This window comes from Petromyzon marinus, chromosome 71 (assembly GCF_048934315.1).
Source record: "Petromyzon marinus isolate PM22_M1 ecotype Great Lakes invasive population chromosome 71, UKy_Petmar_22M1.pri1.0, whole genome shotgun sequence".
Classification (NCBI taxonomy): Eukaryota; Metazoa; Chordata; class Hyperoartia; order Petromyzontiformes; family Petromyzontidae; genus Petromyzon; species Petromyzon marinus.
The window spans coordinates 1,858,160-1,872,822 of record NC_133737.1 but is presented as its reverse complement, the minus strand read 5'-3'; the positions used below and the strand labels follow the sequence as shown (position 1 = coordinate 1,872,822).

The 14,663-nt window shown below is 52.6% G+C and overlaps 2 protein-coding genes across 4 annotated transcripts in view; one reads left to right on the top strand and one right to left on the bottom strand.

Moving 5' to 3' along the window:
- Positions 1–14,663, top strand: part of LOC116957256 (uncharacterized) — a 631,244-nt gene that overhangs the window by 60,729 nt on the left and 555,852 nt on the right. The gene's annotated exons all lie outside the window — the stretch shown is intronic.
- LOC142906861 (uncharacterized) lies at positions 5,676–11,401 on the bottom strand. 3 transcript variants are annotated; one of them, XM_076055558.1, is made up of 4 exons: positions 11,284–11,401; positions 10,771–10,833; positions 9,869–9,991; positions 5,676–8,260 (listed from the first exon to the last, which is right to left on the bottom strand). In XM_076055558.1, exon 4 carries the CDS (start codon positions 8,230–8,232, stop codon positions 7,183–7,185), a length of 1,050 nt encoding a protein of 349 aa, XP_075911673.1. In that variant the 5' UTR covers positions 8,233–8,260; positions 9,869–9,991; positions 10,771–10,833; positions 11,284–11,401; the 3' UTR covers positions 5,676–7,182. The 3 variants fall into 3 exon arrangements, with proteins under 3 accessions (XP_075911673.1, XP_075911674.1, XP_075911675.1); XM_076055559.1 differs by having other exon boundaries at positions 9,875–9,991; XM_076055560.1 differs by lacking the exon at positions 9,869–9,991.

Here is a 14,663-nt window from a genome sequence, read left to right as displayed (position 1 = left end):
TGTACAAACTGTGTATACACTGTGTGTGTTCTGTGTGTGTGTACAAACTGTGCATACACTGTGTGTGTATTGTGTGTGTGTACAAACTGTGTATACACTGTATGTGTACTGTATGTGTGTGTGTACAAACTGTGTATACACTGTGTGGGTTCTGTGTGTCTGGCAGAGCAAGCCAGTGGTACAACCCCAGAGCCACGAAGGCCGATGTCCTTTTCAGGGCTGGATTCGTGTGGCTGGTGGTCGAGACCTGTGCCGAAGCTGGGCCAGGTCAATTAGTCTCCTTGAGAGGAGGATCGTAGGATAGAGGGAAGTAGAGGAGTTAACTTGGGGTGTTAGCTTGGGAAATACTTCCCTCTGTAGAACGGGTGAAGAGGCTGTAGTGCCACCGCAGCGGAGCAACTCGGCTGGCGCTACCCTCTCCTCGCAACCCCGCCCCCCCCCCACGAACGCACGCCCCACTAAACACTCACATGCACCCCCGTAGGGTCTCGAGGAGGGATCACCTGGTACGATGGGTTTTCACCAGAGGACCCCACTAGCAGGGACGTTCCACGGTTTCCCCGGACCAGGAAATTGGCTGAGCCCCCCAGACCGGATTTCATGGCGGCCCCCAAAGAGCTTTACAGGCTAGCCGCGATGAAGCATTCACAACACAGTGGGGAGGGGGTGGGACCTCAAAGCCAGCACCCAGCGGCAGGGTTAACAGTGGGGAGGGAGGGAAAAGGAGCGCTCAAAACGGCCGCAAAGAGGATTCGATTGGATGCGAAGGATGACGTCATATGACCCGGGGGTTAACGGGCGTTGGAGACATAAGGGGGCTGTGGGGGGGGGGCGGATTGAATCAGAGTTCTTCTGGAGCGGCGGAAGAGACCAGCCATCCTCAGCGTCCTTCAACGCATGCAGGGTGGAGCTGGAAACGATCGGTCAGAAAAAGTCCCCAAGGCGAGCATCTTCCCCAGCCCCATCGGGCAGCTGAAGACGTGAGTAGGTACAGGAAGGGGGACCAATCCAGTAAGCTCGAGCTTGGGAGATAGACGCACTCTGCGACGGCTAGGAGACATGCCATGTACCATTCTGTCTCAAGTCCTCCACCATCATCCCTGTCCCCAAAAAGTAAAGGCCAACAGAACTAAATTATTATAGACTGGTCACCCTTACCTCTGTGGTAATGAAATCTTTTGAGCGCCTGGTCCTGGCACACCTCAAAGCCATCACAGACCCTCTCCTGGACCCCCTTCAGTTTGCCTACAGAGGCAACAGGTCTGTGGACGACACAGTTAACATGGCCCTCCACTTCACCCTACAGCATCTGGACTCCCCAGCATCCTACGCCAGGATCCTGTTTGGGGACTTCAGCTCTGCCTTCAACACCATCATCCCTGCCCTGCTTCAGGACAAGCTCTTCCAGCTGAACGTGCCCGACTCCACCTGCAGGTGGATCACAGAGTTCCTGTCTGACAAGAAGCAGTGCGTTAAGCTGGGAACACAAGTCTCTGACTCCAGGTCCATCAGCACCGGAACTCCTCAGGGCTGCGTCCTTTCCCCACTGCTCTTCTCCCTATATACCAACAGCTGCACCTCCAATCATCAGTCCGTCAAACACTTGAAGTTTGTGGACGACACCACCCTCATTGGGCTGATCTCTGGTGGGGATGAGTCTGACTATAGGTGGGAAGCTGACAACCTGGTGACCTGGTGTAGTCAGAACAACTTAGAGCTAAATGCTCTAAAGACAGTTGAGATGGTTGTGGACTTCAGGAAGAATACTGCCCCACTCACCCCGATCACCTTGTGTGACTCCCCAGTCAAAATTGTAGAGTCCTTCCACTTGCTGGCCACTATTCTCTCCCGGGACCTCAAGTAGGAACTGAACATCAGCTCCCTCACCAAGAGAGCACAACAGAGGATGTACTTCCTACGGCAGCTGAAGAAATTCAATCTGCCAAAGACAATGATGGTGCAATTCTATACAGCAATCATTGAATCTATCCTCACCTCCATAACCGTCTGGTACGCTGCTGCCACTGCCAAGGACAAGAGCAGACTGCAGCGTATCGTCCACATTGCTGAGAAGGTGATTGCCTGCAATCTACCAACCCTTGAGGACCTGCACACCTCGAGGAGCATGAGGCGAGCGAGGAAGATTTGTGGCCGATTCCTCCCACCCTGGACACTTCTCTGTTCCAGCTACTCCCCTCCGGCAGAAGGCTGCGGTCCATCAGGACCAAAACCTCACGCCACAAAAACAGTTTCTTCCCATCCGCTGCTGGCCTCTTAAACAAGGCCAAGGACTTACACTGACTTTAACATTTTATCTACAAAATGACACCTTGCCAATATTAACTATGTTACCCTCTTTGTATTTTTTATTTATTTTAAGATTGTATCTTATAGCTATTTTATATTCTATATTTATTCAATTTAATATACTTTAGCCCCTTGGTGTTAGACTTTGAACCCTTATTATAGTAAGACTTGTTTACCACTTAAGATTTTAGATTTCTATATGTTGAATGTATGCACCATCCTGCCAAAGTAAATTCCGTGCCTGTGTGAACTTTCATGGCGAATAAAACCCTTTCTGATTCTGATTCTTTCTGATTCTGATAGGAGGTTAGGCGCGTACGAAGGGTGCTGGCTGGAGGGGGCCATAAACGGGGGTCCCCATTCGCTCCGGGAAATGAATCTTAGCACAGGCTGACGTTGTGACGCGTGGTGCATGTGTCCGTGTGAAGAGCGGTGGGAGAGCGATCGGCGTACGACGGTGTGTGGATGACTATAAATCAGTGTGGGTGTGACGCGCGCGCATATTAAAATACCAACGGTTGCCGCTCCGGCGCGTGTCAATGCGCGCACCACAGTATTAACGGTGAGACACGCGCGAGGGTCGCGCGGAGAAACCGCGTGGGTGGGTGGGGGAGGGGGCCGCGCGAGCGCCGATTAATTTATTAATACTCGGACCGCGCGGGAGCGTTCGCCTTTTTGACACAACGGCTTAGTGGAAATTATGAATTACACACACACAGCGGCGAGTCAAACACTTGCGTAATCCAGGCAGTTAGGACCCGCGAGTGGGGGAAGGCACGCGGCGCGTAATCAAACCCTAGGCGGGGTCGGCCAGCCGCCAGCTATGTCGGTCCGAGAGGACCCTGGTACGGGGGGGGGCGGTCACCCGCTCGGGGGACCCCGAAAGACGCAAACGCAGAGGGGACGGGGGTGGTGGAGGCAAACATCACACCCCCCCCCCCTCGCTCGTGGAGAGTGAGAGATCAGCCCCCACGTAATGGGGAGTGGAGCGGGGGGGCATCAGCCCCCACAAATTGGTGTCAGAGGTTGTACGAACCCCCACATCCCCACGGGAGAGGTGCGTAGCACCACATGCAAAATTAAGGAATGTGTTCACCGGCCAGGGGACCCCTTCACGGAAAGCGTTTGCCCGCAACATCATAGGGGCTAAAGACATTAATGGCTGGATGGACGCGCAGGCGTTACGCCGACTTGCTATGAACCTGGATGGGCGGGCGGCTGACTTTGTGGAGGCCCTACCCGCAAGCGCGCAAACCCAATTAGAGGAGTTGATGCGCTGACTTGACCTGCGCTTCGGTGCGCGTGATGAGGAGGCAAAGGCAGCCTTAGAGGCGTGCCGCCGCCAACCCGGCGAGGACTTTTCTAACTATGCCGAGGATGTGCGCGCGCTAACAAAGATCGCACGCCCGGGGTACACGACCGAGGCGATTGAGGACCTCGCCGCCGAGAAGATCCAGCGGTACTTGGCTCGCACCTCGTGGTGGCAGCCCGATGTAAGCTGTGCACGTCTACCCTTTAACGCCTTTGTCGAGCGTGCGCATAAATGCGAGAGACTGTCTAGTGAGCGCGAGCAAAGCTTCGGGGGCTGGGAGGAGAGCGTGCCATCGCGAGCCTACTCCCAGAGGAGGAAGAGGAGGAGGAGGAGCTCGCCAGGACGGTAAGGGGGTGGGCAAGGGAGCCCCCGGGACCCCGCGAGACAACCCCGGGCTGGGTAGTGGGGATACAGACGGGCATCGGGAGGATAGACAACAAGGTGGCCCAAGTTGGCGGGACAGGTGGCCCAAGTTGGCGGGGAGGTGAACCGAATTAGCGGGGAGGTGACCCAAGTGCTCGGCCATATCACCAAACTGCAGTCTACCGTGGAGACGATCCAGTCCGAGATGGGTGAACTACGCTCCACGGTAGGAGGGCTAACCGGGAGGGTGGCCCGACTAGAGGCAGAGTCTGGGCAGCGGCGTACTGGAGGGGAAGTAGGGAGTGGGCGGGGAAGCCCCTAGGGGCCGCCGCCCTTCCCCGGGCATGTTACCTGTGCGACTGTCGAGGGCATCTCGTGAGAGACTGTCCTCAGATGGCCCACGCTAGACACGCGCCAGGGTTAAACTCTAGGGAGTGAACCAACTAGGGGTGCAATTGACACGGTCCCAACACAAAAAGACAATAATAATGGCGAGCGAGTGACCTCCACACAGATTCCGGCAACAACACCCAAGGAGGCGGTGAGGACGGGTGACTGGCTGCGGGAGCTGGTGGGGGGAATCACGGGGGCCACGTCGCTGGTAGAAGGGCAGGTGAACGGGCGGCGCACCTGGATTCTGCTGGACACGGGGGCGGTGGCCTCACTCGTGAGCGCCGCGCACTGCAGCGTGCTCGGGGTTGACGTGAGCCGCCTGCAGGCCCCGGATCGCGCGCTGCACACGGCGAGCGGAGCCGGGATGGGACCTCTGGGGAGGGTCACCCTGGAAGTCCATCTCGGACGCCAGGTGTGTGACCAAGAGTTCTATGTCTCGAGCGTGTTATGCCACGAGTGTATCGCAGGTACGGACCTCCTGGAAAAGCTGGGGCTCAACGTGCAGCCCCGCCAGCGATGCGCCACCGTGGAAGGCAGCGGGGAGCGGATCCCGTTCTTGGGACCCCGAGCTGAATCGCCCTCGCTTCACACCCGTGGCCGCTACCCTGGTGTCGGCCGTCACCATCGGGCCGCTCGCCGAGATGCTGGTGCCAGTGGCAGCACCCTCCACTGACCCCGCACATCGACCATCGGGCGAGGTAATGCTGACTCCTCACCCGGAGTTGGCAGCGCGGTACGGAGTGGTGGGATCAGCCACGCTGGTAAGCGCAGACGGGGGTCGACTGTTTATGCGGGTGTTTAACCCTCACGGTACCCCGGCAATGCTATGATGACGCACCACGGTATCCACCATACACCCCCTGCACGCGCGCCACTCTAACGACTCGGTGTTTGCACTCTGGGCTTAGGACCCCGGTCGCCCCGAGGACAACCAGGACCTAGGCCTGGCGGGTCCGCCCAACTCCCCGAGCCGAGGTCATCCCCTTGCGTGATGCGTTACATGTGCCACGGGCAGATTTACCTAAGGGGGAGGCCGATCAGCTGCGCGGGTTGTTGCGGGAGTACGCCGACGTGTTCAGTGAGCACGATTCGGATGTGGGCCGGACAGACCTCGTTAAGCACCAAATTGACACCGGTGCAGCCAGACCCATCAAACTCCCCGCATACCGAGTGGGCGCGCCTGAACGGGCCCAGATCAAAGAGGCAGTCGTGGATATGCTCCGTGATAACATAATCCAGCCCTCGGCGAGCCCCTGGTCTGCACCGGTGTAGTGGCCTTAATGACGTCGGAGACTGTTCGTAGAGGCAACACGTATTTATTACCAACACTTCGATCACAGTAACGAATCTAATACTTGGAGGGGTAACGGCCTCTCCACCTGTACTCTACAGAGGGAACGGTCCCCGAGCTCAAGCCTACGCTAGTTCCCTGGTTCCCTCCAACCTGGCCCTATCTCCCGAGGCTATCTGACCTAGCCCAGCTTCGGCGTAGGTCACGACCACCAGCCACACGAGTCCGGCCCTTAAAAGGACATCGGGCCTCGCGGCTCTGGGGTCGCACCCTGGCTTGCTTTGCCCGGCCCTCAAAAGGACAGCGGGCCAAAGGAGTTCCAGGGTCTAGCTAGTTGATCTTCTTTCTTCACTGGTGCTTCATCTTGCTTGAGCCGAACTGAACTCCAGCACCCCGGGTCCCACCTTTTATACAGTTCCTCACTCAGGGGTGGGGCTCGAGAGGGATCCCAGCATCCCCCACAGCCCTCCAGGGTGGTCCGTAGCGGACGTGGTTGTAACCACTGCCCTACAACCGCCTGTCCCCCCTCCCGTCACACCTCTACACCGGTTGTACTAGTGACGAAAAAGGATGGATCGACCCGGTTTTGCGTCGATTATCGAAAGTTAAATGCAGCTACCCTCAGCGACGCCTTCCCATCCCCCACATCGATGACACCTTTGACAGCCTCGCAGGGGCGCGGTATTTTTCCACCCTCGATCTAGCGTCCGGGTACTGGCAGGTGGAGATGGTGGAGGAGGATCGGCCAAAGACCGCGTTTACCACCCCGATGGGACTGTTCGAGTTCCGAATACTCCTGTTCGGACTCACTAACGTGCCTGCGACATTCCAGCGGTTGATGGAGTTGGTGATGGGGGGCTTGCAGTGGGAACAATGCCTAATTTACCTGGATGATGTGATAGTGTTCAGTAGATTTCTGTCTGAGCACTGGTCCAGGTTACGGGAGGTGTTCCAGCGACTGCGAGTAGCCCATCTCAAGCTCAAGCTGTGTGTTACCTTGCGCAGCGCGAGGTTGGGTACCTCGGACACCGCGTCAGCGAGGCAGGGGTGCGCACCGACCTGGAGAAGGTACGCGCCGTAGTGGAATGGCCAAGACTGAGGAACCTGACGGAGATCAGGTCGTTTTTGGGGCTAGCCACTTATTGTCGTCGATTTGTCAAGGGATTCAGCGAGATTGCACGCCCCCTCACCCAACTCACTTCCCCCAAGAATCCCTATCAGTGGACGGAGGACCACCTCACCCACACCCCCACCCTGGCTTTCCCTGACCCTTTCCACCAATTTTATTTTGGACACCGATGCCTTCAGCAGTGGGCTGGGCGCGGTGTTGTCACAGGTGTAGGAAGGGAGCGTATTGGCTCTCGCTCATGGTTCGAGATCTACCAAACCCACTGTTCCACAAAAACTGGCCGCTCTTACCCTGCAGGTTGAACCTAGGAATTGAGTGTTCAACTTTATTGTTGTCATTAAAGGCCTGTGACAAAGGTGCATCTATTGGAGCGACATCGTCTCTGCCTTACACATCTACCGGGTCTCCATTTGACTTTGTATTGTCTCGGAGGAAGTCCACCCACACCTCCACTTCCACAAACTGCTGGGAGTTGCCTCGCTCTGCCTCACAGTCAGAGTTCTCCTCTTGCTTCACGTTGCCTCCATTGATGTGAAGGCCCAATTTTGGAGTTGAATCTTCATCTTCACATTTTACCATCACTTCTTCGCTCTTCACCATCACTTCTTCACATTTCACCTTCACCTCTTCATATTTCACCTCAATACCTTTAAAATTGTCCAAGTTGGGATTTTCTTCCGGTTGTTTCATGAGGGATGGGCTCATTGCGGCACTTTGACTTTCACAAGCTGATTTCAGACTCCACTCCATGTGGATCTTCTGATGCTTGTGTGTTCTCTGGTGTACTTGAAGATTTGATGACTGTGCAAACGCCTTCCCACACACACTGCACTTGAAGGGTTTCTCTCCTGTGTGTTTTCTCTGGTGTACTTGAAGATGTGATGAACGTGCAAACGCCTTCCCACACACACTGCACTTGAAGGGTTTCTCTCCCGTGTGAGTTCTCTGGTGTCTTTGAAGATATGTTGAATGTGCAAACGCCTTCCCACACACACTGCACTTGAAGGGTTTCTCTCCCGTGTGTGTTCTCTGGTGTGTTACAAAAGTAAATGAATATGAAAACGCCTTGCTACACACACTGCACTTGAAGGGTTTCTCTCCTGTGTGTGTTCTCTGGTGTGTTACAAGAGGAGATGACTGTGCAAACGCCTTCCCACACACACTGCACTTGAAGGGTTTATCTCCCGTGTGTGTTCTCTGGTGTGTTACAAGAGCAGATGACTGGGCAAACGCCTTCCCACACACACTGCACTTGAAGGGTTTCTCTCCCGTGTGTGTTCTCTGGTGTGCTACAAGAGCAGATGAATGTGCAAACGCCTTCCCACACACACTGCACTTGAAGGGTTTCTCTCCTGTGTGAGTTCTCTGGTGCCGTGTCAAATGTGCAGGACGATCCGTGCTGTTTGCACCGAGCCGCGCCGAGTGCCTTTGCTCCATCAGACAAATTCTGCAGAGGAAGCGACAGCTGCAGACAGAAAAAAACATCCACACCATCTACACGTCAGTATCGATGCACAGAGGAATGCATATACACAGTCACACGTCACTTACACGTCTATACTTATTCATATATTCATGGTAGAGTGAAAAATAGTCTCCAATTCATCACACGGGCTGTTTTGGCACACAATGAGAGGGCAAATGTCATAAGTAAGGAGTTGTCCTATGCTTTTTATGCGACGAGTGTGATCGGCATCGCGCTCGCTGAAGGTGTTTGCATTCGTATCTTCAAAATGAATGTTCACCCAAAACTCCGAGCACACAATTTCGGCTGTGTGGCTTCAAAAGGAATATTTATGAAAGCTAAATTCAGCTGACATGGCAAAGGGTGTGGAAAATAATACTATTTGTGTTATGCAGAAATGCAGAAATTAATGTTCAATCGCAACTTAGAGGTGTGAAGCCAGGCACAGATGTCCTTGAATGCAGGGATGAACAGTTCTGACTTCAGCTGCACGTGTGCTGTGATAACTTCCTGATTCCATTCTTACAAAGAGTTCCAGAGGAAAACAAAAATAAACTACAGTTTTGATATAACCTCCATGCTCAATAGAGTTAATAGACTTTACTGCAAATACCAACTTGACCCTGTCACACACTCTGAGGTGGAACCAGGATTTTCAGGTAGGAGGGGCAACTCCTTCAGCAATGAAAAATGATAGTTGTTAGTAAGTAGGAAGTTGTTAGTAAGGAGTTGTTAGTAAGTAAGGAGTTGTTCGTAAGTAAGGAGTTGTTAGTAGGGAGTTGTTAATAAGGAGTTGTTGGTAAGTAAGGAGTTGTTAGTAAGTAGGGCGTTGTTAGTAAGGAGTTGTTACTAGGGACTTGTCCCTTGCTTTTTATTCAACGCGTGTGATAGGCATCGTGCTCGCTGAAGGTGTTTGCCATCAGGGAAGTCGTGTACTGTATACGCAACTGCGCACAATTCTGTGAGTCGCTTGTAACTGCTTTGCCGTTAATTATTGCCAATTATGGACTCGGACTGTTGTCCTCTCATAGAGTCCCTGCCACGTAATAATATGCCACATGGTGGCGGTGGGGGTCGCAAAATGCTGATTTATCTATATATATAAAGGAAATGTGTGGATATGTGTGTCTGTTCGAAATGTTCAGCATACTTCCCGACATGCAACAAACTTGAAATTTGACATGTGGGTAGCTTCCAGACTGGAAACAATGCACAAAGTATTAAAATAGTCGTCATCTGAGATGTCACCTTATGCGGCAGCGTTACGCAGTGTGCCTGCTGACGTCACGCATCCCCCCCCCCAACACTCCGCGAAGGCCGTGTTTTAATCCAAGACAAGAATTAAAGTCCCGGGCAAAGCCGGGCAGTAAAGCTAGTCTATATATAATAGGGAAATGTGTGGACGTGTGTGTGTGTCTGTTCGAAATGTTTAGCATACTTCCCAACATGCAACACACTTGAAATTTGGCATGTGGGTAGGTTCCATACTTTACACAATGAAAAAACTATAAGAAATTACTTGTATATTTGGGGGGGGAGGGTGGGAGACCATGGAGTGTGTGACGTCAACCCGCAACACACCTGAGTTAAGTGGTTTGTAATGCTTACCCGTACCATATGGCTCGTCGCACGCCATACTTCTAGAGCTGTTAACAGCATGCCGGGAGATTTTATGTGGCGCTTTGCTCCTGGCCGATGAAGCCATTGGCTTCTCGGAGTTTCAATACATATCTGTGCGAAGAACGTGTACAACGGCTATCTTAAACATGAAGCAGAAATTACAACTGTTTGTTTGTGTGAAGCAGCAAAAACTCTCCAACGCTGAGCTCTGGCGTCATGAAATTTGCACAGCTTATGTTGTCTGGAATTTCTAAGTTAACACGACTATTTTCAGCTCGCCACGTCATTCTCTTCTGGAGTGGCCAAAATCGACATTACGTAGAAGTGGATTAAGGTTGAATTTCCTTGAGTGAAAACATCCGATTTAGGAAACTTGATTTGTTTCAGCTTTTTTCTTTCTTGCAAGCATCAAATTTTTTCAGGGGTTTTCGGTGAAAGGGAATATGAAATTTATCCAAGACAAGAATCCAAGTCCCGGGCGAAGGCGGGTAGTGAAGCGAGTTACTAATAAACCCCAATGATCCAATCGAAATTAGGGATTTCGATCGGACCATTGGGGGGGGCACGTGCCACCCCACCCCCACTGGCTCCACCACTGTCACACACTGGCATGGTTCACAGGTGGTGGTGTGTCCAGACCCATGCCTGGCCACCTTCACCTGCTCAGAATTAATGCTTCCTCACTCCACCAAGTAGAGTGAACACCGCCACGAGCCCAGAGTGAACACCGCCACGCGCCCAGAGTGAACACCGTCACGCGTCCAGAGTGAACACCGCCACGAGCCCAGAGTGAACACCGCCACGTGTCTAGAGTGAACACCGCCACGCGTCTAGAGTGAACACCGCCACGCGTCTAGAGTGAACACCACCACGCTGTTGACGAGCCTCACCTTGTGTTGTGGGCAGGTCGTTTCTGAAAACAAAAGCGGTACAGCAGCTCAAGCGGGCTTGGCCTGGTAAAAAATAATGAAATAAAAACTGCGTGAATATTTAAAAGTAAAACAAAGTGACAAAGTGGCGAGCCGAGTGAAGACAAATTAAACTTAAGTGAGAGAATTGAAGCAAATGCGATCAGGCGAGGGCAGGAGGCAAGGCCCCGCGTGGCTAGGCCCCGTGCTGTAAAGTTCAAACCTGGACATCGCTTCCATGCTCGCTGCTACTCAATTGACATCCCTACGAGAGAGAGAGCGAGACTCTACCCCGGTAAACAACAACCACCACCACAACCACCACCACTACAACCACCACACCCACCACCATAACCACCACAACAACCACCACAACAACCACCACAAAACCACTACCACAACCACCACTACAACCACCCACCCACCACAACCACCACCACATCCACAACCACCACCACAAGCACCACCACAACAACCGCGATGAGAATTTCTCACCTCAGATTTCAGTGCACGGCGGAGCAGCAGCTTCCTGTTATCTCGTGACGTCACGCGGCAGCAGGAGGTGACATGACGTCACTTGAACAGAAAACAGCAGCGACCCAGGCAGAGATGACGTCACGCTCAAGGGAGCCTTGGACAGGGTGGGGTGAATACCTTGGTGACATGACGTCACTAGCGAGGTACACCTCTCCCTGGCGTTTCACGCCGATGAGGTAATGCTGAGTGGTGACGTCACAGATCGGGGTTGGAGTTTAAGTTTAGATTCATTTTCCATTGCTCCCTCACTTGATCAGAGGCCCCTTGGGTGTGTGAGCTCAGCAACAACGTGGACATTATTGTGTACACACTGTGTGTGTGTTTGTACACTGTGTGTGTATACTGTGTGTGTGTACACTGTGTGTGTGTGTACACTGAGTGTACACGCTGTGTGTTTGTACACTGTGTGTGTGTACAGTGTGTGTGTGTACACTGTGTGTGTGTACACTGTGTGTGTGTACACTGTGTGTGTACACTGTGTGTGTACACTGTGTGTGTACACTGTGTGTGTGTACACTGTGTGTGTGTGTACACTGAGTGTACACGCTGTGTGTTTGTACACTGTGTGTGTGTACACTGTGTGTGTACACTGTGTGTGTACACTTTGTGTGAGGGGGGGCCAAGCCTCCACGCAGATTGAGGCGAGCCGAGTGGTGGCGCATTCTTTTTTTACTTAAAACTTTCGTGACTGCAGGAATTAATATTCTTGCTTCTTTCGGTAAAGTCTGGTAAATTAAAAAACATGTTACTCAAAAGAAAATAATGAAATGAAATGGCAATTTAAATAATAAAATTAACCACATTTTTTCTTTATTTTTGGTTTCTATTTACATGACTTTAATCAGAAAGGGTTTTAATCAGAAAGGATTTCATTCGCCATGAAAGTTCGCACGAAGAATTTACATTCAACATATAGGAATCTTAAATCTTAAATAAGTGGTATACAAGTCTAACTATACTAAAGGTAAAAGTCAAACTAACACTAAGGGGCTAAAAGTATGTAAAATATTGAATAAATATTTAATATAAAGTAGCTGTAAGATACAATCTAAAAATACAAATATGCTAATATAGTGTAAGTATGGCAAGGTGTCATTTTGTAGATAAAATTTTAAAGTCAGTGTAAGCCCTTGGCCTTGTTGAAGAGGCCAGCAGCGGATGGGAAGAAACTGTTTTTTGTGGCGTGAGGTTTTGGTCCCGATGGACCGCAGCCTTCTGCCCGAAGGGAGTAGCTGGCACAGAGAAGTGTCCAGGGTGGGAGGAATCGGCCACAAATCTTCCTCGCTCGCCTCATGCTCCTCGAGATGTGCAGGTCCTCGAGGGTTGGTAGATTGTGTGGTAGCCACCATAGCGCTACCCCCTCCACGCACCCCCCCCCCCCCCACGAACGCACGCCGCACTAAACACTCGCATGCACCCCCATAGGGTCTCAAGGAAGGATCACCTGGTAGGATGGGTTTTCACTCGAGGACCCCACTAGCAGGGACGTTCCACGGTTTCCCCAGACCAGGAAATTGGCTGAGCCTCCCAGACTGGATTACATGGCGGCCCCCCCAAAAAGGGTGGCGTAGAGCTTTACAGGCCGGCCGCATTGAAGCATTCACAACACGGGGGGGGGGGGGGGGGGTGGGACCTTCAGCCAGTACCCAGCGTAAGGGTAAACAGTGGGGTGGGAGGGAAAAGCCCCGAGGCAGATAAGAAGTTGACTTAAGTGGGAGGGGGCAAGGGGATTATCGGTGAGTCACCGGCGAGGAACGCAGGCACAGAGACAATGGGAAGGAGGGGGGGGGGATGACGCGACCCCCCCCCCCCCCCCACCAACGGCCAGAGTGCTCAAAACGGCCGGAAAAGAGGATTTGATTGGATGGTCAGGATGACGTCATGTGACCCGGGGGTTAACGGGCTTTGGGGACATAATGGGGGAGGAGGGAGAATTGGGTCAGAGTCCTTCTGGAGCAACGGGAGTGTGGATGATACGCTGCAGTCTGCTCTTGTCCTTGGTAGTGGCAGCAGCGTACCAGACGGTTATGGAGAAGGTGAGGATGGATTCAATGATTGCTGTATAGAAGTGCACCATCATTGTCTTTGGCAGGTTGAATTTATTCAGCTGCCGTTGGAAGTACATCATCTGTTGAGCTCTCTTGGTGAAAGGGCTGATGTTCACTTCCCACTTGAGGTCCTGGGAGAGAATAGTGCCCAGGAAACGGAAGGACTCTACAGTTTTGACTGGGAAGTCGCACAGGGTGATGGGGGTAAGTGGGGCTGTATTTTTCTTGAAGTCCACAACCATCTCAACTGTATTTAGAGCATTTAGCTCTAAGTTGTTCTGGCTACACCAGGTCACCAGGTTGTCAGCTTCCCACCCATAGTCAGACTCATCCCCACCAGAGATCAGCCCAATGAGGGTGGTGTCATCCGCAAACTTCAAGAGTTTGACGGACAGATGATTGGAGGTGCAGCTGTTGGTGTACAGGGAGAAGAGCAGTGGGGAAAGGACGCAGCCCTGAGGAGTTCCGGTGCTGATGTACCTGGAGTCAGAGACTTGTGTTCCCAGCTTAATGCACTGCTTACTGTCAGACAGGAAGTCTGTGATCCACCTGCAGGTGGAGTCGGGCACGTTCAGCTGGAAGAGCTCGTCCTGAAGCAGGGCAGGGATGATGGTGTTGAAGGCAGAGCTGAAGTCCACAAACAGGATCCTGGTGTAGGATGCTCGGGAGTCCAGATGCTGTAGGATGACGTGGAGGGCCATGTTAACTGCGTCGTCCACAGACCTGTGTAGGCAAACTGAAGGGGGTCCAGGAGAGGGTCTGTGATGGCTTTGAGGTGTGCCAGGAACAGGCGCTCAAAAGACTTCATTACCACAGAGGTAAGGGCGCCCTGTCTATAATCATTTAGTCCTGTTGGCCTTAGCTTTTTGGGCACAGGGATGATGGTGGAGGACTTGAGACAGGCTGGTACATGGCATGTCTCCAGGGAGGTGTTAAAGATGTTGGTGAACACCGGAGACAGCTGGTCAGCGCAGTGCCTGAAGGTGGCTGGAGAGACAGAGTCCGGCCCAGCTGCTTTGCGTGGGTTCTGCCTCTTGAAAAGTCTATTAACTTCTCCCTCCTGAAAGGAGAGAGTTGTCTCTGTAGTAGGGGTGGGGAATGGGGCTTCTTGGGTGGGAAGGGATAGTTCAGGACAGTCCAATTGTCTTTCAAATATGCAGTAGAACTCGTTCAGGTCGTTGGCCAGGAGGGAGTCGTTAGTGGTGTTGGGGGCTCTGGGCTTGTAGTTGGTGATCTGCCTGAGCGGTCTCCAGAGAGAAGCAGAGTCGTTAGCAGAGAACTGGTGTTTTA

Bases quoted from the DNA above. Each gene is read 5' to 3' on its own strand.
- LOC142906861 (XM_076055558.1), bottom strand. From the start codon at position 8,232: ATGGAGCAAAGGCACTCGGCGCGGCTCGGTGCAAACAGCACGGATCGT.